The 27,997-nt window shown below is 44.5% G+C and overlaps 1 protein-coding gene across 9 annotated transcripts in view; it reads right to left on the reverse strand.

Moving 5' to 3' along the window:
* Positions 1-27,997, reverse strand: part of Mark3 (microtubule affinity regulating kinase 3) — a 92,155-nt gene that overhangs the window by 12,987 nt on the left and 51,171 nt on the right. For 4 of the 9 annotated variants that reach the window (XM_069997500.1, XM_069997498.1, XM_069997496.1 and 1 more), the window contains exons 7-15: positions 22,425-22,481; positions 20,181-20,417; positions 19,663-19,782; positions 19,349-19,448; positions 18,946-19,058; positions 18,091-18,244; positions 13,882-14,099; positions 12,161-12,264; positions 117-278 (exon numbers count right to left, since the gene is read on the reverse strand). In XM_069997500.1, coding sequence (XP_069853601.1) covers positions 117-278; positions 12,161-12,264; positions 13,882-14,099; positions 18,091-18,244; positions 18,946-19,058; positions 19,349-19,448; positions 19,663-19,782; positions 20,181-20,417; positions 22,425-22,481 — 1,265 coding nt within the window. The remainder of the gene's footprint in view (positions 1-116; positions 279-12,160; positions 12,265-13,881; positions 14,100-18,090; positions 18,245-18,945; positions 19,059-19,348; positions 19,449-19,662; positions 19,783-20,180; positions 20,418-22,424; positions 22,482-27,997) is intronic. The other 5 variants (XM_069997501.1, XM_069997503.1, XM_069997502.1 and 2 more) reach the window with 3 other exon arrangements.

Below are 27,997 nucleotides of genomic sequence, written 5' to 3' on the forward strand. Positions count from 1 at the left end.
GGAAAGACACCTTGGAGACAACTCTAACAAAGCCTTGGGCTATAAAAATCCACAGCACAAAAATTAAGCGGCAGTGGGTACACATTAGTTTCACAAGCAATGTGTATTTTTCTTACATAGCCTTGAAGTTATCTCCTTCACTGTCTATTGGAGGTAACATCATCTTGGGGTGCCCCGAGGCTGACATGGACATCGACTTCTGATGTCTCAGCCGACAGGTGGAAGGTGTGGCACAGACTGAGGCAGGGCTAGCTGCATAAGCGAACACTTCTGTCAGGCTGGGAGGGGTTTGGGTTCAGGCAGAGGCAGAAACAACAGTGTGATGGAGCAGTGACCAAAGAGCAACTTGCTGTCAAAGCACAGCTTCCTCCCCAGACCCGTGACCCATCCAAGAACAAAAAGCTCTTTAACATTTTAGGGATTCTGGATCAAATGCCAGCCTTTTTTTTTTTTTTTTTTGTTGGGTCATGGGGCTTGAACTCTGGGTCTGGGCACTGTCCCTGAGCTCTTTTGCTCAAGGCTAGCGTTCTACCACTTTGAGCCACAGCTCCACTTCCAGCTTCTACTTCTCATGGTTAATTGGAAGTTAAGTTTCACAGGGACTTTTCTGCCCAGGCTGGGTTTGAATCTCAATCCTTAGATCTCAGCCTTCTGAGATCTAGCTAGGATTACAAGTGCAAGCTGCCGGTGCCCAGCATATACTTTTTTTTTTTTTTTTTTTTTGGGTCAGTTGTGGGGCTCAAACTCTGAGCCTGAGGGCTGTTCCTCAACTCTTCAGCTCAAGGAAAGGAGGGCTCTACCACCTGAGCCACAGCGCTACTTCGGTTTTCTGGTGGTTAACTGGAGATAAGAATCTCATTGGACTTTCCTGCCTGGGGTAGCTTTGAACTGAGATCCTCAGATCTCAGCCTCTTGAGTAGCTAGAATTACAGTGTGAGCCACCAGCACCTGGCTATACCTGCATTTTTTTTCCCCTGCCCATTGTGGGGCCTGAACTCTGGGCCTGGGCCCTGTCTCTGAGCTCTTCAGCTCAAGGCTATGCTCTACCACTTGAGCCACAGTGCCACTTCTGGCTTTTTCTGCTTATGTGGTGCTGAGGAATGGAAACCAGGGCCTTATGCTTGCAAGGCAAACACTATACCAGTGAGCCACCTTCCCAGCTCCATATTCCTGCATTTTTAAAACAGCAATCTTTTTCTTTTCAAAAATCATATGTAGGGAGACTTCAATTCATGCTAAACAACAATCCTTAAGAGAACGTGTTTGAATGCTTATAAGACAGATGATGTCCTTCAAGGTCTACATAGGTCTATATTCTCTATCCTGTAGGAGATGTCTAAACACAAGTCTATCTGGTCAAACAAGTATGAGACATAGCCACACTACACTCTCAATTTGTGCTGAGAAATCATAGACATAGTTTATTCTACTTTATTTTTTCAGTCATGGGGCTCGAACTTAGGGCCTTGGCACGTCCCCGAGGCTCAACATGTCTCCTTTTTCTAGTGTCTCAAGGTCTGGCTTAGTTTTCTTGCTCATGACTGGTGGCTCTAGCACTGGAGCCGTGCCTCTGGCCAGCAATTTTTGCTGGTAGATAGAAGTCAGAGACTATGTAACTTTTCTGCCTGAGCTGGCTTTGAACCATGATCCTCTAGGTTGCAGCCTCCTGAGTAGCTGGGGTTACAGGTGTGAACCACTAGCACCCAGGGTTGCATCTCGTGTGTGTGTGTGTGTGTGTGTGTGTGTGTGTGTGTGTGTCACAAGGCTTGAACCCAGGGCCTAGGTGCTGTTCCTGAGCTCTTTTTGCTCAAGGCTAACATTCTACAGCTTTGAGCCACAGTGCCACTCTTGGTTTTCTGGTTTATTGGAGATAAAGAATCTCATGGACTTTCCTGCCAGACTGGCTTTAAACCATGATCCTCAGAGCTAGGATTATCGGCATGAGCCACCAGCACCCAGCTAAGCCTCATTTCTTCAACACAAGAAAACTCAGATTTCATAGGAAAGCTGAATGCTGCTGTAAAAAAAAAAAAAAAAAAAAAAAGAAAACTCAGCAACTGTTCACAGAAAAATGGTGACAGTGGCTGCAACCTGCTGTTTCACCTGACATAAACAGCTCCCCTCACAATACACATGAAGGTTCATCAGGACAACAGCTCAGTTCTCATAGCCCTGGGATTCCAAGGGCAGTTCCTTTCCTTTAAGAACAGCAAGGACCAGGAATCTTGAGCAACCTCCCCGTGCAGTTTCCCCCACCCCCCAAATGTTCTTCTGGATGGAGTGCTGGAGTATGGAGGTGGTACTTTCCCTGGGGCTGTCCTCCCCATCAAGGCTCTACCTCCAAGCTGAGGGCCTCACCCTACTCTTTACTGCTCTCCTTTGCCTCCACCCCTACATCTGCAACATAGCCACAATGCAGTCAGAACTTCCTGACACCACCTGACCTCGTTGCCCCTCTGCTTATATTTTCTAAAGCTCTCATCCTGACAGTCATGCTGCTCATCCTCAGGTGATGCAGTCTGGCCCTGGCCATTCCTCCAGGTTTTACCTTCTGCTGTTCAGTCTTGAAACTTGACCTTTTGGCCTTCCCAATCATGTGCAGTCCCTTGTTCACACATCAAACAAAACTTGATCAACGAGCTATTCTGTCTGGACAGCTGGCATCTATTCCTTTATCTAATTTTAGCCCTGAGGTTGCATACTCATTGAATCAGTTACTTCTTCCTGAGTTTTTAGCATGTGCTCATAAACTGCACTGTACCTGTAATCATTTTTTTTGTTGCCATTGGCCTACAAACATGGCCCGGGTATCCCTAGGGTCAGCAGAAAGCCTCAGAAGGAACAGATGCTCCACACACCCTCCTGGCAGGTTCGTCAATCAATAAGCCACTGAAGGCTACTATTAAGGGATAGCACTTTGAATTGTTTGCTACTGAGACATCTAGCCCAGGTCAGAACACAGACACATTTTTGCGCAAGCTAAAAGCTTACTCAGTGACAGCAAAACTCTGGTACTGTAGTCCTGCCAGGCGCTGATGGGCTCATGCCTGTAATCCTAGCTATTCAGGAGGCTGAGATCTGAGGATCATGGCTCAAAGCCAGCCCGGGCAGGAATATCCCTGAGACTCTTATCTCCACTAAATCACTCAGAAAACTGGAAGAGGTGTTGTGACTCAAGTTGTAGAGCGCTTGCCTTGAACTGAAGAGCTGAGGGACAGTGCCTAGGCCCAGAATTCAAGCATGTGACCACCACCACCACCACCACCACCAAAAGTACTATAGTCCGAAAGAAATCTATACATGTTTGCTTCTGCCCATCCTTCTCTGAATACTACACCAGCTGGCTGCTGATGGCTCATGCATATAATTCTAGCTACTAAAGAGGCTGAGATGTGAGGATTGTGGTTCAAAGCCAGCTTGGATAGACAAATCCAAAAGTAGCTCTTATCTCTAACCAATAAAAAAAGCCAGTAAGGGGCTGGGAAGGTGGCTCAGTGGTAGAGCACTTGCCTTGCATGCATGAGGCCCTGGGTTCGATTCTTCAGCACCACATAAGCAAAAAGAAAAAAGCCAGACGTGGTGCTGTGGCTCAAGTGGTAGAGCGCTAGCCTTGAGCTGAAGAACTGAGGGACAGTGCTCAGGCCCAGAGTTCAGGCCCCACAACCGGACCAAAAAAAAAAAAAAAAGCCAGTAAGTGGAGCTAGTTCAAGAGGTAAAGTATCAGCCTTGAGAAGAAAAGCCAAGTGAGGCCCCAAGTTCAAGCCTTGTACTAGTACACACACATACACAGCTAAATAAAGCAATTTAATTTTTAGTCTCATGCAGACATCTAAAGGCACAGGACAAGCAGGGCAGAGGCCCATGGATGTGGGTGGTTCAGTGACATTATTAACCAGAAAAACTACACGACCTAACTTAGGAAAATTACTCACATACCTTCTGAACAGTTTAATTTATTATTGACAACAAAAGCAACAGTTTGTTGGACACTATGTGTCAGTGTCCGCAGAGTGGTTTAAGACTCACTGCAACCTTTTTTATGCTGACAGAACCAAATCATACTATGCCAACCAATAGTCATCGTAGAACCCATGGTCACTGGCATTAGTGGGCCAGTTTTAGAGACTGCAGAACGTGTGTGAATGACTGCCTTAGGGACACTACAGCAGAGAGTAAGCAGGTTATCAACAGACTGGCTTCAAAACCAGGCTCTCAGAACTCACGTATACATAACAGAAGATCCTGCTGAAACCACATTTTCCTCTAAACCCAAGAACGTTATTCTTCACACAGAAGAGTCGATAAAACAGAAGACTAAGCCTGGCGCCAGTGGCCCAAGCCTGTAATCCTAGCTATTCAGGAGGCTGAGATCTGAGGATCACGGTTCAAAGCTAGCCCAGACAGGGAAGTCTATGAGACTCTTATCTCTAATAAACCACTAGAAAACTGATAATGGTGCTGTGGCTCAAGTGGTAGAGCACTAGCCTTGAGCTGAAGAGCACAGAGACAGCGCCCATGCCTAGAGTTCAAGCCCCATGACTGACAAAAAACAAAAAACAGAAGGCTAAACTATCACAAACCAATATATTAAGAGAGAAAAACTGGGAGATAGCAAGGGAAGGGGTGACATTGTCCAAAAATAAATGCATTCTTGGCCAGGTGCCAGTGGCTCACGCTACTCAAGAGGCTGAGATCTGAGGATCAGGGTTCAAAGCCAGCCTAGGGAGGAAATTCCATAGGACTCTTTTTTTTTTTTTTTTTTGTCGGTCATGGGGCTTGAACTCTGGGCCTGGGCGCTGTCCCTCAGCTCTTTAGCTCAAGGCGAGCGCTCTACCACTTGAGCTACAGCGCCACTTCCGGTTTTCTGGTGGTTTATTGGAGATAGGAGTCTCACGGTCTCTCCTGCCTGGGCTGGCTTTGAACTGCGATCCTCAGATCTCAGCCTCCTGAGTAGCTAGGATTACAGGCGTGAGCCACCAGCGCCCGGCTCAAGTGGTAGAGTTCTTACCCTGAGCTCTTCAGCTCAGAGTTCAAGACCCACATACCAAAAAAAAAAAAAAAAAAAAAGGACTGTATTAACTAATTTATGTAACTGTATCCCCTCTGTACATAATAATAATAATAATAACCATAGAACCAATACATAGCTGGGCACCAGCGGCTCATGCCTGTAACCTTAGTTACTCAGGAGGCTGAGATCTGAGGATCACTGTTCAAAGGCACGTTAGGCAGGAAAGTCAGTGAGACTCTTTTTTTTTGGGGTCCGGTCCTGGGGCCTGAACTCTGGGCCTGGGCGCTGTCCCTCAGCTCGTCAGCTCAAGGCTAGCGCTCTACCACTGAGCCACCTTCCCAGCCCCCAGTGAGACTCTTTATCTCCAACAAACTACCAGAAAACCAGAAGAGACACTGTGGCTCAAGTTGTAGAGCGCTAGCATTGAGCTGAAGAGCTGCAAGATGGCGCCCAGGCCCAGAGTTCAAGCCCCATGACCAACAACAAAAAAGCAATACACGAACTAATTAAAAAAAAAGAAATACATGAACTGATTGTGTGTGTGAGTGTATGTGTGTGTGTGTATGATATAATACCAGGACTTGAATTCAGGGTCTCCCATTCTCACTTGACTTTCTTGCTTTTGGCTGCATCTCTACCATATGAGCCCTATCTCCAGTCTGGCATTTTGCTGCTTAGTTGGAGATGAAGTCTTCAGGGCTTTTCTGCTTCAGACTGAGTTCAAAATTCAACCCTCCAAGTCTTAACCTCCTGAATACCTAAAATTACAGGCGTAAGCCACAGGTGACCAAACCATAAAGCAGATTTTCAAGAGAAAAACCCTATATATTAAAAATTAGTGGGGCTGGGAAGGTGGCTCAGTGGTAGAGCGCTTGCCTTGCATGCCTGAGGCCCTGGGTTCAATTCCTCAGCACCACATAAGCAAAAAGAAAAAACAGCCAGAAGTGGTGCTGTGGCTCAAGGGGTAGAGCGCTAGCCTTGAGCTGAAGAGCTGAGGGACAGCACCCAGGCCCAGAGTTCAGGCCCCACGACCGGACCCCCCCAAAAAAAAATTAGTGGGGGGCTGGGAAGGTGGCTCAGTGGTGGAGCGCTTGCCTTGCATGCATGAGGCCCTGGGTTCGATTCCTCAGCACCACTTAGGCAGAAGAAGACGGAAGTGGTGCTGTGGCTCAAGTGGTAGAGCACTAGCCTTGAGCTGAAGAACTGAGGGACAGCGCCCAGGCCCACAGTTCAGGCCCCACGACAAACCAAAAAAAAAAAAAAAAAAAAAAAAAAAAAAAAAAAAAAAGGTGATATGCAGTGATAATCACTAGACACTATGTTGAAAATGAGCTAGGGCTGGGAAGGTGGCTCAGTGGTAGAGTGCTTGCCTCGCATGCATGAGGCCCTGGGTTCAATTCCTCAGCACCACATAAGCAAAAAGAAAAAACCCGTAGTTGGCGCTGTGGCTCAAGTGGTAGAGCGCTCGCCTTGAGCTGAAGAGCTGAGGGACAGCGCCCAGACCCAGAGTTCAGGCCCCACGACCGGACCCCCCCCCAAAAAAAAAAAAAAGAAAAAGAAAATGAGCTATACAACTGTGTGTAGAGATGAGAGGGAAAAACTGCAAGAGTGAGAGAATGATGAAATTGTTCAAAATAAAATGTACTCTTGGGCTGGGAAGGTGGCTCTGTGGTAGAGTAGCTTGCCTTGCATGCATGAGGCCCTGGGTTCAATTCCTCAGCACCACATAAGCAGAAAAAGCTGGAAATGGCGCTAGCCTTGAGCTGAAGAGCTGAGGGACAGTGCCCAGGCCCAAAGTTCAGGCCCCACAGCCAACCAAAGAAACAAAAAAATAAAATGTACTCTTTATTTATAGACTTACATAACTGTATAACACCTTTATTTTTATTTTTAATTTTTTCCCCCAGTCCTGGGGCTTGAATTCAGGGTCTGGGTGCTGTCCCTGAGCTTCTTTTGCTCAAGGCTAGTACTCTACCACTTGAGCCGCAGTGCCACTTACTGCTTTTTTGCTTTACATGGTGCTGAGGAATCGAACCCAAGGCTTCTTGCATGCTAGGTAAGTGCTCTATCTCTAAGCACACGACTAGCCTGTTTGAACTCAGGCTTGGGCACTATTCCTTGAGCTTGTTTTTGTTAAGGGTAGCCTATCACTTTGAGCCCTACTGCCACTTCCAGTTTTCTTAATGGTTAATTGAAGATATGTCTCTCAGATTTTCCTGCTTGAGCTAGCTTTGAACTGGTATAGACAGATATCAGCCTCCAGAGTAGCTATGATTACAAGCATGAGCCACTGGCACCTGGCTATAATAAATTTTTTTTAAATTTTTTGGTTGGTCATGGGGCCTGAACTCTGGGCCTGGGTGCTGTCCCTCAGCTCTTCAGCTCAAGGCTAGCTCTCTACCACTTGAGCCACAGCGCCAATTCTGTTTCTTTCTGCTTTATGTGGTGCTGAGGAATTTTTTTTTTTTTTTTTTGGGTCCAGTTGTGGGGCCTGAACTCTGGGACTGGGCGCTGTCCCTCAGCTCTTAAGCTCAAGGCTAGCGCTCTACCACTTGAACCACACCGCCATTTACGGCTTTTTTCATTTTGAATATGTGGTGCTGAGGAATCAAACCTAGGGCCTCATGCATGCAAGGCAAGCACTCTACCACTGAGCCACCACTGAACCCAGGGGTCCTCATACATTCAAGGCAAGCACTCTACCTCTGAGCCACCTTCCCAGCCCTATAATGTTTTACAAAAAAATCTTATAAAGAAAAAAACAAGCCGGGCACCCACAACTGATGCCTATAATTCTATTACGCAAGAGGCTGAAATATGAGTATCATGGTTTTCAAAGCCAGCCCAGACAGAAAAGTCCCCATGAGACTTTTATCTCCAAATAACTACTCAAAAATCCGAAGTGGTGATATGGCTCAAATGGTAGAATGCTAGCTTTGAGCACAAAGGGGCTCACAGTACCTAAGTAAGCCCTGAAGTCAAGTCCCACAACTGACAAAAACAAACAAACAAACAAACAACACCCACCTAAAAACCCATCGCTGGTACTAAAAGGAAAATCTAGGGGTATGATTCAAATGGTAGAATGACTACATAATAAATGCAATGCCCGGAGGGTGGGAAGGTGGCTCAGTGGTAGAGTGCTTGCCTTGCATGCATGAGGCCCTGGGTTCGATTCCTAAGCACCACATAAGCAAAAAAAAAAAAAAAAAAAAAAGCTGGAAGTGGCACTGTGGCTCAAGTGGTAGAGTGCTAGCCTTGAGCAGAAGAGCTGAGGGACAGCACCCAGGCCCAGAGTTCAGGCCCCATGACTGGAGCCCCCCCGCCCCAAAAAAATGCAATGCCCTGAGTATTAAACTCCAGTACTGTTCAACAGCATCCTCTCAATAAATGAGCCCCGAAACTGTGTGCCCTATTACATATGTAGCATGTGGTCCTGAAACTTTGGCTAACAAAAACATCTTCAAAATGCAAAAGCAAAATATTTTAATGATTCAAGCTGAGTGAATACCGTGGCCCAGGTAGGATATGGGAGAGTGAGCCCAAGGTAGAAAGTATATGAGGAATGCAAACTATTTCCAGAGTGAAACAAAAGACTTTAGGAAAGAGGGATTAGGAGAGGTGTGTGTGTGTGTGTGTGTGTGTGTGTGTGTGTGTGTGTGTGTGTGTGTGTGTGTGTGTGTGTGTGTGTGTGTGTGTGTGTGTGTGTGTGTGTGTGTGTGTGTGTGTGTGTGTGTGTGTGTGTGTCTGTGTGTCTGTGTGTGTGTGTCTGTGTGTGTCTGTGTGTGTGTCTGTGTGTGTGTCTGTGTGTGTGTCTGTGTGTGTCTGTGTAGAGGGATTAGGAGAGGGTGTGTGTGTGTGTGTGTGTGTGTGTGTGTGTGCGCGCGCGTGCGTATATACCTACACAAACAGGAAGGTGAAGCAGGGCATGAATACCAAGGTCTGACTGAATACCAAGGTCTGACTGGACTTCACAGAACCACACGCTCTAGAAGTGGCCAGGAAGCTTGACAGAGCAGTTCAACAAGTTAGAAACCTTTCTAAAAACAAGAACGATCAAGAAAGAACTGTTTTCTTGTCCTATAGGAAATCTGTAACAGTCTTATCTCTTTTTTTTTTTTTTTTTTTTGTCGGTCGTGGGGCTTGAACTCTGGGCCTGAGCGCTGTCCCTCAGCTCTTCAGCTCAAGGCGAGCACTCTACCACTTGAGCTACAGCGCCACTTCCGGTTTTCTGGTGGTTTATTGGAGATAGGAGTCTCACGGTCTCTCCTGCCCGGGCTGGCTTTGAACCGCGATCCTCAGATCTCAGCCTCCTGAGTAGCTAGGATTACAGGCGTGAGCCACCAGCGCCCGGCTCCAGTCTTATCTCTTATTAAGTTCACTTATGAACTCAAACATATTTGATGAGTGGAGAACATAACTGTAAAAAAAGAAAAATCTACCAGGGAATGGAATATTGTCAGGAAATAAATATACCAATCATTACCTGAAAACTAACTTAATTATGTTCTCAAGTTGATTTTTTTTTTGATCGGTCATGGGGCTTGAACTTTGGCCTTGAGCGCTCGCTCAGATATTCAACTCAAGGCCAGCGCTCTACCACTTGAGCTATAGTGCCACTTCTGGTTTTCTGGTGGTTTATTGGAGATAAGAGTTTCATAGGGGGGCTGGGAAGGTGGCTCAGTGGTAGAGCGCTTGCCTTGCATGCCTGAGGCCCTGGGTTCGATTCCCCAGCACCACATAAGCAAAAAGAAAAAAGCCGGAAGTGGCGCTATGACTCAAGTGGTAGAGCACTAGCCTTGAGCTGAAGAGCTGAGGGACAGCGCCCAGGCCCAGAGTTCAGGCCCCACGACCGGACCCCCCCCCCCAAAAAAAAAAGAGTTTCATAGGAAGTGGCGCTGTGGCTCAAGTGGTAGGTAGAGCGCTGGAGCATTCAAGCCCCATGACCGACAAAAAAAAAAAAAAAAAGAATAAAGATGAGTGCTATCAAAAAAAAAAAAGAATAAAGATGAGTGCTATCAAAAAAAAAAAAAATAAAGATGAGTGCTATCAAAAAAAAAAAAAAAAAAGGTTTCATGGCCTTTCTTGCCCGGGCTGGCTTTGAACCAGGATCCACAGATTTCAGTCTCCTGAGTAGCTAGGATTACAGGTGTGAGCTACCAGTGCCTGGCTTCCATGGAAACTTTTATCTCTAATTAACCACCAAAAAGCCAAAATGGAGATGTAGCTCACATGGAAGAGTACTAGCCTTGAGCAAAAAAGCTCAGACAAAGCCCAGGCCCTAAATACGAGTCCAAGACTGACATGTGTCCCCCACATCCAAAGACCAGGAGTCAGACAAAAATATTACAATGTACATATAGTATAAGTATAGTTTTATGTTACAAGTTTAGCTTATCAGTTCAAACCTAAGTGGCCTATGGAACAGGGGCATGGTACACAGGGTTTAAGGCGGGAGGCCCTTTCTCTGCAGTCACATGTCATCTGACGAATGAGATCTAACGAAGACAGAAACCTTTAATGCAATTTCAGAAACCTAATGTCACAAGATGACCAAACGGGAAAAAACCTAAGCAAACAGAAAAAAACCAAAGAAGCTACTTTGATTGTAGATATGACCAGACAGTGCTCAAGTTGAGAGTACAAATTACAAAAATAGAGGTTTATTTTTATGGATTTCTACTCCAGAATCACTCTTTTTATCTTTTCACTCAGAATTTAGTTTATAAAGATGAAAACTTCATGGCAAGCTGAGAAATTTGCTGTGCATGGAATATACATGTATTTACTTTCTACCAGCCTAACTTCTATTTCTTTTCCTGTCTCTGGACCTACCTATTCTACTTTTCTTTCTTTCTTCTTTAGCTGGTGACTCAGGGCCTGGGCACTGAGCTTTCTGGCTTAAGGTTAGGTCTCTATCACTTGAGCTACAGCTCCACCTTTGGCATTTTTGGTGCTTAGCTAGAAATGAGTCTCATGGACTTTCCTACCCAGGGTTGGGCTTTGAACAGTGATCCTGATCTTCAGATCTCAGCCTCCTGAGTAGCTAGGATTACAGGTGTGAGTGACTAGTGCCTAGCCTAATTCTACTTTTCTGAGTCTATGATGGTCTTGGGCTTGAACTCAGGGCCTGGGTGCCGTCCCTGAGCTTCTTCAGGTAGAAGCTAATGCTCTACCACTTGAGCCACAGCTCCGCTTCTGGCTTTATTCCTGGGGCTTGAACTCAGGGCCTGGGCACTGTCCCTGAGCTTTTGTTCAAGGATAGCAATCTACCACTTGGGCCATAGCACTACCTCTGCCTTTTTCTTTATGTGGTACTGAAGAATCAAACCCAGGGCTTCATTCATGCCAGGAAAGCACTATACCACTGAGTCAGATTCCCAGCCCTGGCTTTTTTTTTTTTGGGTGAATAATTGGAGGTAAGAGTCTCACAGACTTCCCTGGCTGGCTGGCTTTGAATCGTGATCCTCAGAGCTCAGCCTCCTGACTAGCCAGGATTTATAGGCACAAGTCACTACCACCCAGCTTAATATTTTAATCCAGACAGTTGGATTCTATTTCTCCTGTAGTTTAAAGTGCATCTTGCAGGGTCTCTGCCGCTAACTCAGCACTCTGTTCCTTAGTGGAAAACTGTTGATCTCTCACCAAACATTCCCTCCCTTGCATACATACACATCCTCCAGTCGCCTTGCGTCAGGACTCTATTCCTCTCATATCCACCCTCTGTTCTAATTATTATTATTGCTTTTACAGAGCTGAGGATGGAACCCAAGGCCATGTGAATGACCAAGTAGTAGCACTCTATCACTGAGCCATATCCCTAGCACCTGCTCTCTAGTTCCGTTCTGGATGAAAATCAGTGTCATTTGCCTATTTACTATTCTACAATGAGACCTTAGTTTACTATCTACCTGTTGAAATAAATATCCCCTATTTAAACCAGTACTTTCTCATCAGACATGCCAGCCAGGAGAAGGATGTTCTGGATAATAAAAATTTGGAATTCTATTTTCTTGTTAAAAAATTACCATTCAAATTTAACTCACCTTCAGAGAATATTTATTTTGATTATAAAAACTAACAAGTAAATAACATACATTTTTCTTGGTGAAAAAGCAAGTTTTCATGCTGACAAGTAAGTCTTCATACCTATTTTCTTTGCCGTTCTGAATCACTGAGTGCCTGTCTGCTGGAGTTCTCTCACTGCAAACGTAAGTGTTTCGGCGTGTCATCCCACCAGATGCTGTGTTACTCTGCAAGAAATGGGCATTTTTGTCTTAAATACGTACAAGTAAATGAGTACAAAAACCTTATTTATGTAAATGTAACTATTCATTCTCTAAGTAAGAATGTCAACAGAAATGATAAAAAGATCAGAACTGGAGTGATGGCCACAGAATCTCTACATTCTGCCCTAGCAGGAAAAAACAAAAACAAAAAAAATTGCAGCTATGACTTTTAAATATTATATAGATTACTTAAGTGAAAACAGGACAGTAGAATGCTTTATTATTATTATTATTTTTGTCCGTCATAGGACTTGGGCACTGTCCCTGAGCTCTTCAGCTCAAGGCGAGCACTCTGCTGCTTGAGCCACAGCACCACTTCTGGTTTTCTAGTGGCTTACTGGAGAGAAGAGTCTCCCAGATTTCCTGCCTGGGCTGGCTTTGAACCATGATCTTCAGATTTCAGCCTCCTGAGTAGCTAGGATTACAGGCATGAGCCACTGGCACTCAACCTGCTCTATTATTTTTAAAAGCTCATTCTTGCAAAATTAAAAGGCAGGATCACACACACACACACTCTCTCTCTCTCTCTCTCTCTCTCTCTCTCTCTCTCTCTCTCTCTCTCTCTCTCTCAGACATAAAGTATCTGTATTTTGTTGGAATTTCTTTTCTTCTTGTCCCAGTACTAGGGCTTGAACTTAACAGCCTCTTGCTTAGCTTTTCTGCACAAAGCTGGTACTTTTTCACTTCTGGTTTTTTGTTGATTAAACGGAGAGGAGAATCTCTTGGATCTGTTTGCCTGGGCTGGACTACATCTGAGATCCTTAGATCTCAAACCTCTTGAATAATGAGGATTACAGGCATGAGTGACTGGTGCCTGATCATCATGTTGGCTTTACAGCAGATTCATATATATTACACCAAAATCACCAACAGCAAAAGAAAAAATAGCATAGATTTTATTAAAAGGGGAAATGGCTGGGAGCTGTTGGCTCATGCCTTTAATCCTAGCTATTCAGGGGGCTTAGATCTGAGGATTGTGGTTCAAAGTCAGCCCAGGCAGTAAAGTCAGTGAGATTCTTATCTCCAATTAACTACCAGAAAACCAGAAATGCACTGTGGTTCAAGTAGTAGAGCTCTAGCTTTGAGCTAGAGGGACAGCACCCAGGCTCAGAGTTCAAGCCCCATGACCAACTTAAAAAAAAAAAAAAAAAAAAAAAGGCGGAGGGGTGGGGCGTGGGAAGGTGGCTCAGTGGTAGAGCGCCTGCCTTGCATGCATGAGTCCCTGGGTCTGATTCCTCAGCACCACATAAGCAAAAAGAAAAAAAGCCAGAAGTGGTGCTGTGGCTCAAGTGATAGAGTGCTAGCCTTAAGCTAAAGAGTTGAGGGACAGTGCCCAGGCCCACAGTTCAGGCCCCATGACCGGACCCCCCCCCTCAAAAAAAAAGGGGGGGGGAGAGGGGGAAGAGTTAAGTGCTGACAGGCTCACACATGTAATGATAACTACTCAGGGGACTAAGACGTGGACCTTAAATAGAAAATTCTCTAAGATTCCATCTCCAATGAACCAGTAAAAGCCAGGGCTGAAGTCAAGGCTTTAAATAACAGAGTGCCAACACTACTCCACAGTCCAATGATACTTACACTAGGGACAGCAGGGCTCTTTTTGCGTTCAGGAATATCTGCCTTATTGGGATTACTTGCATTTCCAAGCATGGGACTGGCAGGAGCAATTCCCTTTCCTCCCACAGCACTGCCACTAGATTTCCGGGAGGCAATTCCATCTTCTTTGAGGTCACTATCTGCAGTGCTGGTCTGACTCCTTTTGGGGTATGCCACAACTGAAGGTATGGCTGGTCCAGCTACAATATAAAGTTTACTTTTTAAAAGATAGAAGACAAGCTGAGTGCTTATATTCTTCAAGTCACAGGCTCCTGAGTAACTAGATCATAGGCATAAGTTACTGGCTCCCAGCTATTCCAGTAGTAATCTTAAAGAACAGCACTGGAAGCCGGCTGGGTGCTGGTGGCTTATGCCTGTAATCCTAGCTACTCAGGAAGCTGAGATCTGAGGATCGCAGTTCAAAGCCAGCCCAGGCAGGAAAAGTCTGTGAGAACTGTTATTATATCCAACAAACCACCAGAAAACCAGAAGTGGCGCTGTGGCTCAAGTGGTAGAGCACTTGCCTTGCGCTGAAGAGCTGAGGGACAGTGTTCAAGCCCCATGACTGACCAAAAAAAAAAAAAAAAGAATGGCACTGGAAGGCCAGACACTGGTGGCACTTGTACTCCTACTCAAGAAGCCTGGATCTGAGGATCACGATCTAAAACTAGCCCAAGCAGGGAAAGTCCATGGGACTCTTACTTCCAATTAACTACCAGAAAATCAGAAGCGATGCTGTACCTCAGGTGGCAAAATGCTAGCCTTGAGCCAAAGAGCTCAGGGATAGTACCCTGACCCGAGTTCAAGTCTCACGACCACAACCAACAACTAAAAAGAACAGCACTGGCCTGGTGTGGCTCACTCCTGTAATCCTAGCTACTCAGAAGGCTGAGATCTGAGGATCACAGTTCAAAGCCAGCCCAAGCAGCAAAGTCTGTGAAAATCCTATCTCCAGAAAACCACCAGAAAAAAATCAGATGACCCTGTTTCAAAAAGAGAACAACATAAAATGCTCATCATTTATTCTACAGTAAAAAAGTCTTTAGGCCTACTGAAAGAAGGTGAACAGTGAAATAGCTACTTCATGACAAAAATCTAAATATTTACCTTATGGGAAAACGAATTAAAAGTAAATAAGGAAGCTGGCTGCTGTTGATTCACATCTATAATCCTAGCTACTCATAAGTCTGAGACCTGAGGAACACAGTTCAAAGACAGCCTAGGCAGGACAGTCTGAAAGACTTTTTTTTTCTTTTGTTGGTTGTAGGGCTTGAACTCTGGGCCTGGGCAATGTCCCTCAGCTCTTCAGCTCAAGGCAAGCACCCTACCACTTGAGCCACACTGCCACTTCCAGTTTTCTAGTGGTTTATTGGAGATAAGAGTCTCACGGACTTTTCCTGCATGAGCTGGCTTTAAACCACGATCCTCAGATCTCAGCCTCCTGAGTAGCTAGGATTACAGGCGTGAGCCACTGGTGCCCAGCCCTGAGCTTCTTTTGCTCAAGGATAGCACTCTACCACTGGAGCCACAGCACCACTTCCAGCTTTTTTTATTTAGGTGGTACTGAGGAATTGAACCCAGAGCTTCATGAATGCTAGGCAAGCACTCTACCACTAAGCCACATTCCCAAGCCTAAGTTTTTATATTTAGATCTTTACTTTACTTGGAATCTTACTTTGGGTAAAATGTAAAAAATGGATCCAAATTAAGGATTCGTGAATGTCTGCTACCAGAGCCAAACTTCTTTTTATCTCTATTTTTTTAATTTTTTTGATGTCAGTCTTGGGGATTGCACTCATGGCCTGGGCACGGTCCCTGAGTTTTTGTGATCAAGGCTACTGTTCTACCACCTGAGTCACAGTTCTACTTCTAGCTTTTTGGTGTGATGAACTGGCAGTAAGAGTCTCATGAACTTTTCTGCCTGGGCTGGCTTCAAACCTCAGTTCTCAGATCTCAGCCTCCTAAGTAACCAGGATTACAGGTGTGAGCCACTGGCTCCTGGTTTTTATAGTAATATTTCTTTTTTTTTTTTTTTTGTCGGTCATGGGGCTTGAACTCTGGGCCTGGGCGTTGTCCCTTAGCTCTTCAGCTCAAGGCGAGCGCTCTACCACTTGAGCTACAGCGCCACTTCCGGTTTTCTGGTGGTTTTTATTGGAGATAGGAGTCTCACGATCTCTCCTGCCCAGGCTGGCTTTGAACCGCGATCCTCAGATCTCAGCCTCCTGAGTAGCTAGGATTACAGGCGTGAGCCACCAGCGCCCGGCTTATAGTAATATTTCTGAGCTGCGAAAAAGGCATTGATAATACAGATGGAAAAATGAACTTAAGGAAGAGTAAACTTAAGCCATAGAGAAATGAAAAATTCTACTGATAGGAACAATTTTCTTTAAACTAGTTTTAGAGCTACATGCTACCCTTCGTGTCATAAGCACTACCACTAGAAGAGACAGAATCCAGATCACAGTTTCATTTGTAAATGCTATATGCAAGCCAGGTACCCCAGTGGCTCATGCCTATAATCTTTAATCTTTTTTTTTTTTTGGTTGGTCGTGGGGCTTGAACTCTGGGCCTGAATGCTGTCCCTCAGCTCTTCAGCTCAAGGCTAGCGTTCTACCACTTGAGCTACAGCCCCACCTCCAGTTTTCTGGTGGTTTATTGGAGATAAGTTTCACGGACTTTCTTGCCCGGGCTGGCTTTGAACTGCGATCCTCAGATCTCAGCCTCCTGAGTAGCTAGGATTACAGGTGTGAGCTAATGGTGCCCAGCTTCATGCCTATAATCTTAACTACTCAGGAGGCAGAGAGATCTGAGGATTGCAGTTCAAAGCCATCTCAGGCAGGAAAGTCTGTGAGAATCATCTTCAATTAACCACCAGAAAACCAGAAGTGGCGCTGTAGCTCAAAGTGGTAGAGTACTAGCCTTGAGTGAAAAAGCTTAGGGATAGAACCCAGGCCCTGAATTCAACTCCCAGGACCGACCAAAAAACAACAAACAAACAAAAAAACCCAAAAAGGCCAAATAAAACTATCTACACAAATACTGGTGTCAGAACAGGTTCTGGCTCTCCTAGGTTCTGGCTCTCCCAGGCATAGCTGACACTTATGGCCTCAAAGGGCACATGGCTACAAAAAGAGAAGTAAAAGCCAAGCAAATTTCATTATTCAGTGTAAAACCAAGCTGTGTACATTTGAAATGTTTGGTGTAGCACTCAGTTTCAAATATCAAAGATGAAAGAGTGGAAGTAGAAAGCATCCAGGGCAAGGAAATGCAATGAACAGGGACAAACAAGGATTGTATATTAGAACATTTATAATTTCAGGTGACTAGACACACACGTCACTGACTTACGACTCAATATAGGGTAGCCTTGAAAATGGAATAGCCATGGGCTTGAGAAACAAACTTGTGAGGGCTATCTGCCTCATAATAGAGCAACTTGTGGTGAAGCACAAAAGTGAGGATGGTTTCACCACACCAAGAGAGAAGGTACAGGTGACAGTAAACACTCAACTTGTGTATTGAGGCAAGAATGGGATACTGCATATTTTCCAGGGCAGTCTGTCCAATATGGTATCCATTGGACACGTGTTATTGAAATTTTTAAAAGGTGGCTCATTTCCTCCGCTCAAGTCTCATTAGCCTCCCATGACTCACAGCTAGCTGTCCCGACTACACAGAGAACACTGCACCCATCACAGACAGTTCTACCAGCACTGCTGTTCTAGACAGCCCAAGAAAGAGGTGGAGAATCGATGAGCTGAACCACTGGGATCTCAAAGGGCAGAGGCTGATGTTCCCACTCAACAAAACCTTACCTAGCAAAAGCCTACCAAATGTGCCAACATCAAAGCCTTGATCATGTCAGCACTGGTAGGAGCCCCAAGAAATCCTAGGAATAGACATTAAGTCAATCTCCAAACATGCAAGGCTTATATAAGAGGATACTCTCGGGGCTGGGAAGGTGGCTCAGTGTAAAGTGCTTGCCTTGTATGCATGAGGCCCTGGGTTCGATTCCTCAGTACCACATAAGCAGAAACAGCCAGGAGTGGTACTGTGGATCAAGTGGTAGAGCGCTAGCCTTAAGCTGAAGAGCTGAGTGAGGGACAGCACCCAGGCCCAGAGTACAGGCCCCATGACCGACAAAAAAAGAGGACACGCTCAGAGAAGGCACTAGAATGGTCTCAGGCTTACCGTGGTCACTGTACCGTCTCTGCTTCTGGCTTGAAGAAACACTTCTTTGCACTTTGTGGTGAGGCGACTGCCCAGTGTTGTTGCTGAGGTCACTGCTTGGCCGAACCTTAGCAAGTGAAAGGTTGCTGCTAGAACTGGAGTCACTAGCATCCAGCTACAGGAGAGTAAGAACAACAGCCACACAGACCCCAGTGGTTTGTCAGGAACTCAGCTTCTCATGACATACACACTTCTCACGAACATGTACTTAAGGGCAGGTATCATGACAAAAAAAAGACAACCCTAAACTTAGACACAATTATTTTTCTGATGATTGGGAAAACTCACACAATATTGGATCTTCCTAACTTTTTCCAAATAGCCAAAGACATTCTGTTTACTCTGCCACTTTGTAATTTCCAAACTATTAACAAATACAGGTTAATTTAGGAATAACCAGTTTTATTACACTATCATAAATGATTATTATATTTAAAACAACAGCTCATAGTGGCTAAAAGAAATTTGTTATCCATAGGTAGATTTTTTTAAAATGATTTTTGTTTTGTTTTTTGTCTGTTGTGGACCTTGAACTCTGGGCCTGGGCACTGTCCCTCAGCTCTTCAGCTCTAGGCTAGCGCTCTACCACTTGAGCCACAGAGCTACTTGTGGCTTTTTCTGCTTATGTGGTGCTGAGGAATCGAACCCAGGGCCTCATGCATGCAAGGCAAGCACTCTACCACTGAGCCACCTTCCCAGCCCCTTAATGATATGTTTAATACAGTACACATACATTTTTTTAAAAACTAGAGTACAGTTCACATAAACTGATAATAAACACCAAAGGTATTTTAGGTCTTCTCTGATTACTCTTACCTCTGAAGACTTTCTCCCCAACAACAAATACGTAGCTGTGATTTCATCATATTTCATTTTACTAAGAGATTCTTGAATTTCTTCTTGCGAATATCCCATTCCTATCATAATATCTAAAAGAAGGGTAAAATATATTTTATAATGTTCTAATTTGCTAAAAAGTCATTTTGTTACAGGGCAAAACAATTTCCCTTATTTGACCTAAAAGATTCCCCATGTTCTAACATGAATAAGCAGCTGTCTTTCTGAGTTACTGAGTACTGGAACAGGAAACTACAGGTACTATGAAAGAACTGATCCATAAACACTGTGTTTTTCCTTTTTGAAATATACACACTGCAATCAAATAAATGCTTTTCTTTTACAAATACACACACTACGCAAAAACAGAATAATTAATTACCTATTCTTTTCTGGTCTGAGATGTCTAGTTCTGGTTCGACGAATGGCTTAAGTTCATCTTCCTCATGCCCTGCATTGATCCACCTATCCTTCATGATTTGCTGAAATGGACAACTGTTCATTAGTAGCATAAAATAAAACAAGCCAATAATCACAATATTAAGGAAACTTTATTTTCAATATTTCATTGATTACTGCTCAGGGTAACAATTTTTTTTTACCTTCCTGTTTAAAAAACCCCACACAAGCATTTAGTATATCACACAAACCAAGTCAAGTTCTGTAAATTCTCTCCCTTTGCCCTGGAGCGGTTACCTCCAAAGTGCCACGTTTAACTGGGTTCAGCACCAGGAAGCGTTTGAGGAGGTTTTCACAGTCTGTGGACATGTAGAATGGGATTCTGTATTTCCCTCTCAATACTCTCTCTCTCAGTTCCTTTGGGGATGTAGAGAAGAAATAAAACTAGTGAGTCAAACAAACAAAACAAAAACAAAATCCACAAGAACCCACTGAAACTAATGCTGATATAATGTTAAAAATATTAGTACAGAGCTGTGTGCCAGTGGCTCACCCCTGTAATCCTAGCTACTTAGGAGGTTGAGACCTAAGGGTTAAGGTTTGAAGCCAACATGGGCCAAAAAGTCTGTGAGACTCTTATGTGTAATAAACCACTCAGAAAAAGCTGCAAGTAGCACTGTGGCTCAAGTGGTAGAGTGCTCACTTGCCTTGAGCAAAACTCAGGAATAGCACCCAAGTCCAGAGTTCAAGCCCAGGGACCAGCCAAAGAAAAACAAAAAAAACAAAAAAAACACAGCAACAACTGCTTCTTATACCTTTAAGTTTTGCCCATCAAAGGGAAGTGACCCACTGACTAGAGTGTACAGAATGACGCCGAGACTCCACACATCGACTTCTGGTCCGTCGTACTTTTTGCCTTGGAAGAGCTCTGGGGCAGCATATGGAGGACTACCACAAAACGTATCTAGTTTACTGCCAACAGTAAACTCATTGCTAAAGCCAAAATCTGCTATTTTAATGTTCATATCCGCATCTAACAATAGATTTTCAGCCTAGAGGGAAAACATCAAGACAAAAGCAAAGTTTAAATAAAATCACAACTATGACAGGATTAGGCATTGAATAAAAGTTTTTTTACAACAATATATGGTAAATGTCTCCTAATTAATAAAATTGGAAAATATTTTCTAGAGGAAAAAATAGGAGACAAATTACAACTCCTAGTTTTTGAACCAACAGTCAAATATAAATATCAAATATAGGCTAATAACAAATTTAAATATTAACTACCCCAAGGTCAAGAAAAACTTTTGACAACTTTTTCTACTAAGAATAAGGTTGTAAGCTGGGTGCCAGTAGCTCATACCTGTAATCCTACCTATTCAGGAGACTGTGATCTAAGGATTGTGGTTTGAAGCTAACAGGAGCAGGAAAGTCCCTGAGACTTTTTTTTTTTTTTTTTTTTTTTTTTTTTGTCGGTCATGGGGCTTGAACTCTGGGCCTGGGCGCTGTCCCTCAGCTCTTCAGCTCAAGGCGAGCACTCTACCACTTGAGCTACAGCGTCACTTCCGGTTTTCTGGTGGTTTATTGGAGATAGGAGTCTCATGGTCTCTCCTGCCCGGGCTGGCTTTGAACCGCGATCCTCAGATCTCAGCCTCCTGAGTAGCTAGGATTACAGGCGTGAGCCACCAGCGCCCGGCTAGTCCCTGAGACTTTTTTTTTTTTTTTTTTTTGGTCGGTCATGGGGCTTGAACTCTGGGCTTGGGCGCTGTCCCTCAGCTCTTCAGCTCAAGGCGAGCGCTCTACCACTTGAGCTACAGCGCCACTTCCGGTTTTCTAGTGGTTTATTGGAGATAGGAGTCTCACGGCTGGCTTTGAACCGCGATTCTCAGATCTCAGCCTCCTGAGTAGCTAGGATTACAGGCGTGAGCCACCAGCGCCCGGCGTCCCTGAGACTTTTATCTCCAATGAACTACTCAAAAAAGCTGAAGTTGCACTGTGGCTCAAATGGTAGAGCGCTATAGCCTTGAACACAAAGAGGCACAGGGACAGCACCCAGGCCTTTAGTTCAAGCCCCAGAACTGGCAAAAAAGAAAAAAAGAATAAGGTTTTGGTTTTTTTAAAAAGATATATTCTTTGTTGTTTGTTTGTTGGTCATAGGGTTTGAATGCAGGACCTGTGGGATGGTCCTTGGACTTTTATGCTCAAGGCTAGCGCTATACCACTTTGAGACACAGTGCTACTTCCGGTTCTGGTAGTTAACTGAAGGTAAGTCTGACCAGGCTGGCTCTGAACTTCAATCTTTAGCTCCTGAGTAGCTAGGATCACAGGTGTGAGCTATCAGCACCCAGCCTTATATTTTCTTTAGGCACACTAAACATTGTTGAAATAGCTGTAAGTGGGAAGAATCCTCAACATCAATCCAGAGATATAAATCACAGTCACTTTCATTAATTACAAACAATCAGGATGTTACTACAAAGCAGACACTAAATGGTTATCTGGATGTACAGTGATCAAGAAGTCAGAGCTTTGCACACAGAAGCCACCAGTACAGAGATAAGTAAGTATGGGTCCTGAGATCTGGTAATCCTAGCTACTTAGTACCATGTAAACAGAAAAAAGCCTGAAGTGAGCCAGGCGCCAGTGGTTTACGCCTATAATCCTAGCTACTCAGGAGGCTGAGATCTGAGGATGGAGGTACAAAGCCAGCCCAGGCAGGAAAGTCCATGAGACTCTTATCTCCAAGTAATCACCAGAAAATTGGAAGTGGCACTGTGGCTCAAGTGATTGAGAACTAGCCTTGAGCTGAAGAGCTGAGGGACAGCATCCAGGCCAAGAGTTCAAGCCCATCCCCCCCCCAAAAAAAGCCTGAAGTGATGCTGTGGCTCAAGTGGTTAAGAGTGTTAGCCTTGAGCAAAAGAAGCTCAAAGAGAGTGCCCATGCCCTGAGCTCAAGCCCCATGACAGGCAAAAGAAAAGAAAACAAAACAAAAAAACCCAAAACCCATCAGCTATATCTAATTTGTGAAAGTGCCACCAAAGGAAGTGGCCACTCACCTTGAGGTCTCTGTGAACAATTCGTTTTTGGTGGCAATACTGTACTGCAGAAACAATCTGGAAAAGACAGGCAAGGGTTAATCACCATTAGTAATTCCTAAGATGAAAGACTTGTTCAAGGATCTGAGTTCAAACTGCAGTGGTGCTAAAAAAAAAAAAAAAAAGTACTTCCAATATTATTTTGTAGTGTAACTGGGAGGCTTGGAGGCTGAGATCTAAGAAATGGATTTGAAACTAGCCCAGGCAGACAGATTTCTAAGAACTTTGTGTCAGTCATGGGGCTTAAACTCAGAACCTGGGTACTGTTCTTAGGTTTCTTTGCTCAACGCTCATGCTCTTTAAGGTACAGCTCCAATTCCAATTTTCTGGTGGTTAATTGAAGAGTCTCACAGACTTTTTTACCCAAGATGGCTTCGAACCATGATTCTCAGATCTCAGCCTCCTAAGTAACAAGGCATGAGCCACTAGCAGCCCAGATCATGAGATTTTTTTTTTTTTTTTGTCGGTCATGGGGCTTGAACTCTGGGCTTGGGCACTGTCCTTGCACTCTTCAGCTCAAGGCAAGTGCTCTACCGCTTGAGCCACAGCACCACTTCCAGTTTTCTAGTGGTTTATAGGAGGTAAGAGTCCTACGGACTTTCCTGCCAAGGCTGGCTTTGAACCGTGATCCTCAGACCTCAGCCTTCTGAGTAGCTAGGATTACAGGCATGATCCACCTGCGCCCGGCGATCATGAGATTCTTCTCCCCAATCAATCAGCAAAACCCCAAAAAGGAACATGGAGCTCGGGTGGCAGAGAGCCAGACTGGATTAAGTAAGAATGTGAGGCCCTGAGTTCAAGTCCTGGTTTTAGCACCGTCCCCCCCCCCCCTCCCAAAAAAAAAAGGAAAGAGAGAAGGCAGGCAGGTATAGTCTGGACTACACAGTAGCTTAGTGGTAGAGTGCCTACCTAACATACATGAACAGCCGGGGTTTGATTTGATTCCTCAGTACCACATAAACAGAAAAAGCTGGAAGTGGCGCTGTGGCTCAAGTGGTAGAGTGCTAGTCTTTAACACAAAGAGGCTCAGGGACAGTGTCCAGGCCTTGAGTTCAAGCCCCACAACTGACAAAAACAAAAAACTACAGGAGAGGTGAAACTTTCTTCCCTTTCTGGGCGTACTGATAATGGGGTTTTAACTCGGGTCCTGTGTGCTATCCTTCAGCTTTTTCACTCAAGTCTGGCTTCTACCACTTGAGCCACACCTCCACTTCTGGCTTTTTTTTTTTGCCAGTCCAAGAAGGCTTGAGCACAAGGAGTAGGCACTTTCTCTGAGCTTCTTTTGTTCAAGGCTAGCACTCTACCACTTGAGCCACAGCACTACCTCTGGCCTTTTCTATTTATGTGGTACTGAGAAATGGAACCCAGGGCTTCATGCATGTTTGAACACCACTTTACCACTAAGACACATTCCCAACCGCTCTACTTCTGGCTTTTTACTGGTAATTGTAGATAAGCATCTCATGGACTCTCCTGCCTATACTAGCTTTGAACCTAAATCCTCAGATCACAGACTTCCTAAGTAATTAGGATTATAGGTATGTGCCAAGGATGCCCACATATTTCTTTTTTCTTTGTGACGGTTATAGGGCTTGATCTCTGGGCTTGAGTGCTGTCCCTCAGCTCTTCAGCTCAAGGCTAGGGGTCTACCACTTGAACCACAGTGGTCTACCACATGAACCACACTTTTCTGGTGGTTTATTGGAGATGAGAGTTTCACAGCTTTTCCTGCCCAGGCTAGCTTTGAAACGCGATCCTCAGATCTCAGCCTCCTGAGTAGCTAGGATTACAGCATGAGCCACCAGCTCCTGGCTTACATGTTTATTTATCATTACTCTTATTACCTTTAAGTAGTTGTACAAAGGATTTTGATTTAACATATCAATTTATGATCTGTTACTTCTTCCATCATTCTTCTTTCCAGCATGTTATTTTGACTACTGTTGCTTGAAAACAGGGTAAGTAAAATAACTTTGTTTTGCCCAAACAAAAATTTATCAAGAATAGCGGGTGACTGTGGCTCATGCCTGTAATTCTAGCTACTCAGGAGGCTGAGATTTGAGGATCGTGATTCAAAGCCAGCCCAGGCAGGAAAGTCCATAAGACTATTTTTTTTTTGTTGGTTGTGGGGGCTGAACTCAGCCTGGGCACTGTCCCTCAGCTCTTCAGCCCTACCACTTGAATCACAGCACCTTTTCCAGCTTTTTCTGCTTATGTGGTGCTAAGGAATTGAACCCAGGGCCTCAGGCATGCAAGGCAAGCACTCTACCACTGAGCCAAGTTCCCAACCATCCATGAGATTCTTATCTCCAATTAACCACCAGAAAACTGGAAGTGGCCCTGTGGTGGAGAGCTCAGGGACAGCACCCAGTCACAGAGTTCAAGCCCCACGACCGACAAAAAAAACAACAACCCAAGAACATTTTACTTTGCTACTTCCTGACTCAATTCTTTTCTTTTTTTCCCCCTCATTCAGTACTGATATTACTTTATCCTTCTGATTTATTTTTCTGATACTGAGATTTAGCTTGTAAGTTTTCTTTTTATTTTTGTGTCTGTACTAGGGTTTGAACTCAGAGCCAGAGTACAGTCCCTGAATGTTTTTGCTCAAGGCTAGCACTCTATTACTTGAGCCATACCTCCACTTCCAGCTTTTTTTTTTTTTTTTTTTTTTTTTTTGGGTCCGGTCGTGGGGCCTGAACTCTGGGCCTGGGCGCTGTCCCTCAGCTCTTCAGCTCAAGGCTAGCGCTCTACTACTTGAGCCACAGCTCCACTTCCGGCTTTTTTCTTTTTGCTTATGTGGTGCTGAGGAATCGAACCCAGGGCCTTGAGCATGCGAGGCAAGCCGCTCTACCACTGAGCCACCTTCCCAGCCCAACTTCCAGCTTTTTTTTAGTGGCTAATTGGAATTTTTTTTTTTTTTTTTGGGTCCGGTCGTGGGGCCTGAATTCTGGGCCTGGGCGCTGTCCCTCAGCTCTTCAGCTCAAGGCTAGTGCTCTACCACTTGAGCCACAGCGCCACTTCCGGCTTTTTTTTCTTTTTGCTTATGTGGTGCTGAGGAATCGAACCCAGGGCCTCAGGCATGCAAGGCAAGCGCTCTACCACTGAGCCATCTTCCCAGCCCTAATTGGAAATTTTCTGCCAAGGCTGGCTCTGAAGTAGCTTTGAGAGTAGCCTTGAGAGTAGCTAGGATTACAGGTACAAGTGATTTTCAAATTCTGCTTTTGAATCACATTTGCCTTTATCTTGCCCTCTTTCAGATCATTTCTCTTCTTTTGGTTCCAAACAACTCAAAGGTAACTGGAAAATAGTCAACTCTACTGCTGTTTCTGGATCTGTTCTTAAGCTAGGAGTGTGACCTTTAAGGAAGCTGGGGGTCTGAACATTTTCCAGGTTAACATAAGAAGCTAGACTAATTCCCTGTTGGTCGTCCAGGAAAAAACAGAGATACCATCTGCCAGAGGCAAACAAAGAAGGTGGAGCAGAATCTATCTTCTTTGAAAAGAAAAAGAGCTCAACCAAAAAATTAAAATGGCATACATATTAAGTAAGAATGGAAATGGTGGGGCTGGGAAAGTGGCTCAGTGGTAGAGCGCTTGCCTTGCATGCATGAGGCCCTGGGTTCGATTCCTCAGCACCACATAAGCAAAAAGAAAAAAGCCAGAAGTGGTGTTGTGGCTCAAGTGGTAGAGCGCTAGCCTTGAGCTGAAGAGCTGAGGGACAGTGCCCAGGCCCAGAGTTCAGGCCCCACGACTGGACCAAAAAAAAAAAAAAAAAAAAAAAAAAAGAATGGAAATGGTGTAGAAAGAGGGAAAAACATTTGCTAAACATGGAATGAAGGACCTATATATGGCATTGACACTATTTCAGTGCTGTGTATGTGTGTAATACCTTCCTCCGCTCTGTCATAAACAGGAAAACTTTAAAAAAATTAGTCAAAATAGTGATGATTTATAAGTGGCTGAAAAGCAAGACCCTTAGAAACAGAAAAGTAGAATCAGTATTATGCTTGCTTCTTCTAGGCTGAAGGAGCTATCTGAGCCAAGTGACAAGTAATGACAATAATTCTATGTACAGCAAATCTAGCCACTAGCTATAAGGTGCACATATACATAAACCACTTTGTGTATCAGACTAATAAGGTTTCTCAAATGAATACTGTTCCGTCTGCAGGAAATTTAAAATAAGAATCTTAAGACACGGTCCAATAACTGCTTAAGTCTCTCTGACAAGTCTACTAATGTAGGGGTCAGAGGGTGAGGAGTAGACAGGAGAGGGACTAGGCATGGCTTGCTCTCCTCTCCCTGGCTGTCGCACACCCTTATCTCTTGGTCAACAGATCACTTTCACATAAATTGCTCCTCGTCAGATTCCTCTGAATGAGAAAAATTTAAGCTGTATGGGGCAAAAAATATTGGCTTTTAGGTAGCCAATTTATAATTAAGAGTAGTTACTGAGCTATGTGCTGGTAGCTCACACCTGTAAAAACTAATCAGGAGCCGGCGCCAGTGGCTCACACCTGTAATCCTAGCTACTCAGGAGGCTGAGATCTGAGGATGTTCGTGAGGCTCTTATCTCCAATAAACCACTCGAAAACCAGAGGTGGCGCTGTGGCTCAAGCGGCAGAGTGCTCGCCTTGAGCTGAAGAGTGCAGGGATAGCGCTCAGGCCCAGAGTTCAAGCTCTATGACCAACAAAAAAAGTGAAAAAAAAAATTACTCAGGATGCTGAGATCTGAGGATCACAGTTTGAAACCAGCCCAGGCAAGAAAGTCTGTGAGACTCTTACCTTCAACTAACCATCCAAAAGCCAGAAGTGGAGCTGTGGCTCAAGTGGTAGAACACTAGCCTTGAAAGGAAAAAACTCAGACAATGCCCAGGCCAGTGCTGGCACGCATGCGTGCGCGCGCGCACACACACACACACACACACACAGAGCGTTACACACACACACACACACACACACACACACACACACACACACACACACACACACACACACACACACACACACACACACACACACACACACACACACACACACACACACACACACACACACAGCGTTATGCAAAGGACAAACAAATGTTTGAGTTTCCAGAATTCATTAAGTCTAATTTCTTCTCTTTAAAGCTATAAACTCCAGTGGGAAGTCAAGTTAAATGATGGCTACATTTTCAACTTGGATATTTAATATCTGTCATTCCTGCTCCTTTTTGTTCAAGTCCTGGAATTTGAACTCAGGGCCTGGGAGCTGTAGCTGAGCTTTTGTACTCAAGGCTATTTGAATATTTGAACCACAACAGGACTTCTGGCTTTCTGGTGGTTAAATGGAGATGAGAGTCTTCCTGAAGTCTCAGACTCCTGAAGAGCTAGGATTGTAAATGTGAGCCAAGGGTTCGCAGCTTCCATTCTTTTTTTTTTTTTTTAAATTGTGAAAATACTGTACAGGGATTACAATTACATGGGCAAGGTAATGAGTACATTTCTTATCAAGCATTGTTGCCTCCTCCTTTGTTTCCCCTTCCCATTTTCC

This window comes from Dipodomys merriami, unplaced genomic scaffold (genome assembly GCF_024711535.1).
Source record: "Dipodomys merriami isolate MVZ:Mamm:240054 unplaced genomic scaffold, mDipMer1.0.p SCAF_50, whole genome shotgun sequence".
NCBI lineage: Eukaryota > Metazoa > Chordata > Mammalia > Rodentia > Heteromyidae > Dipodomys > Dipodomys merriami.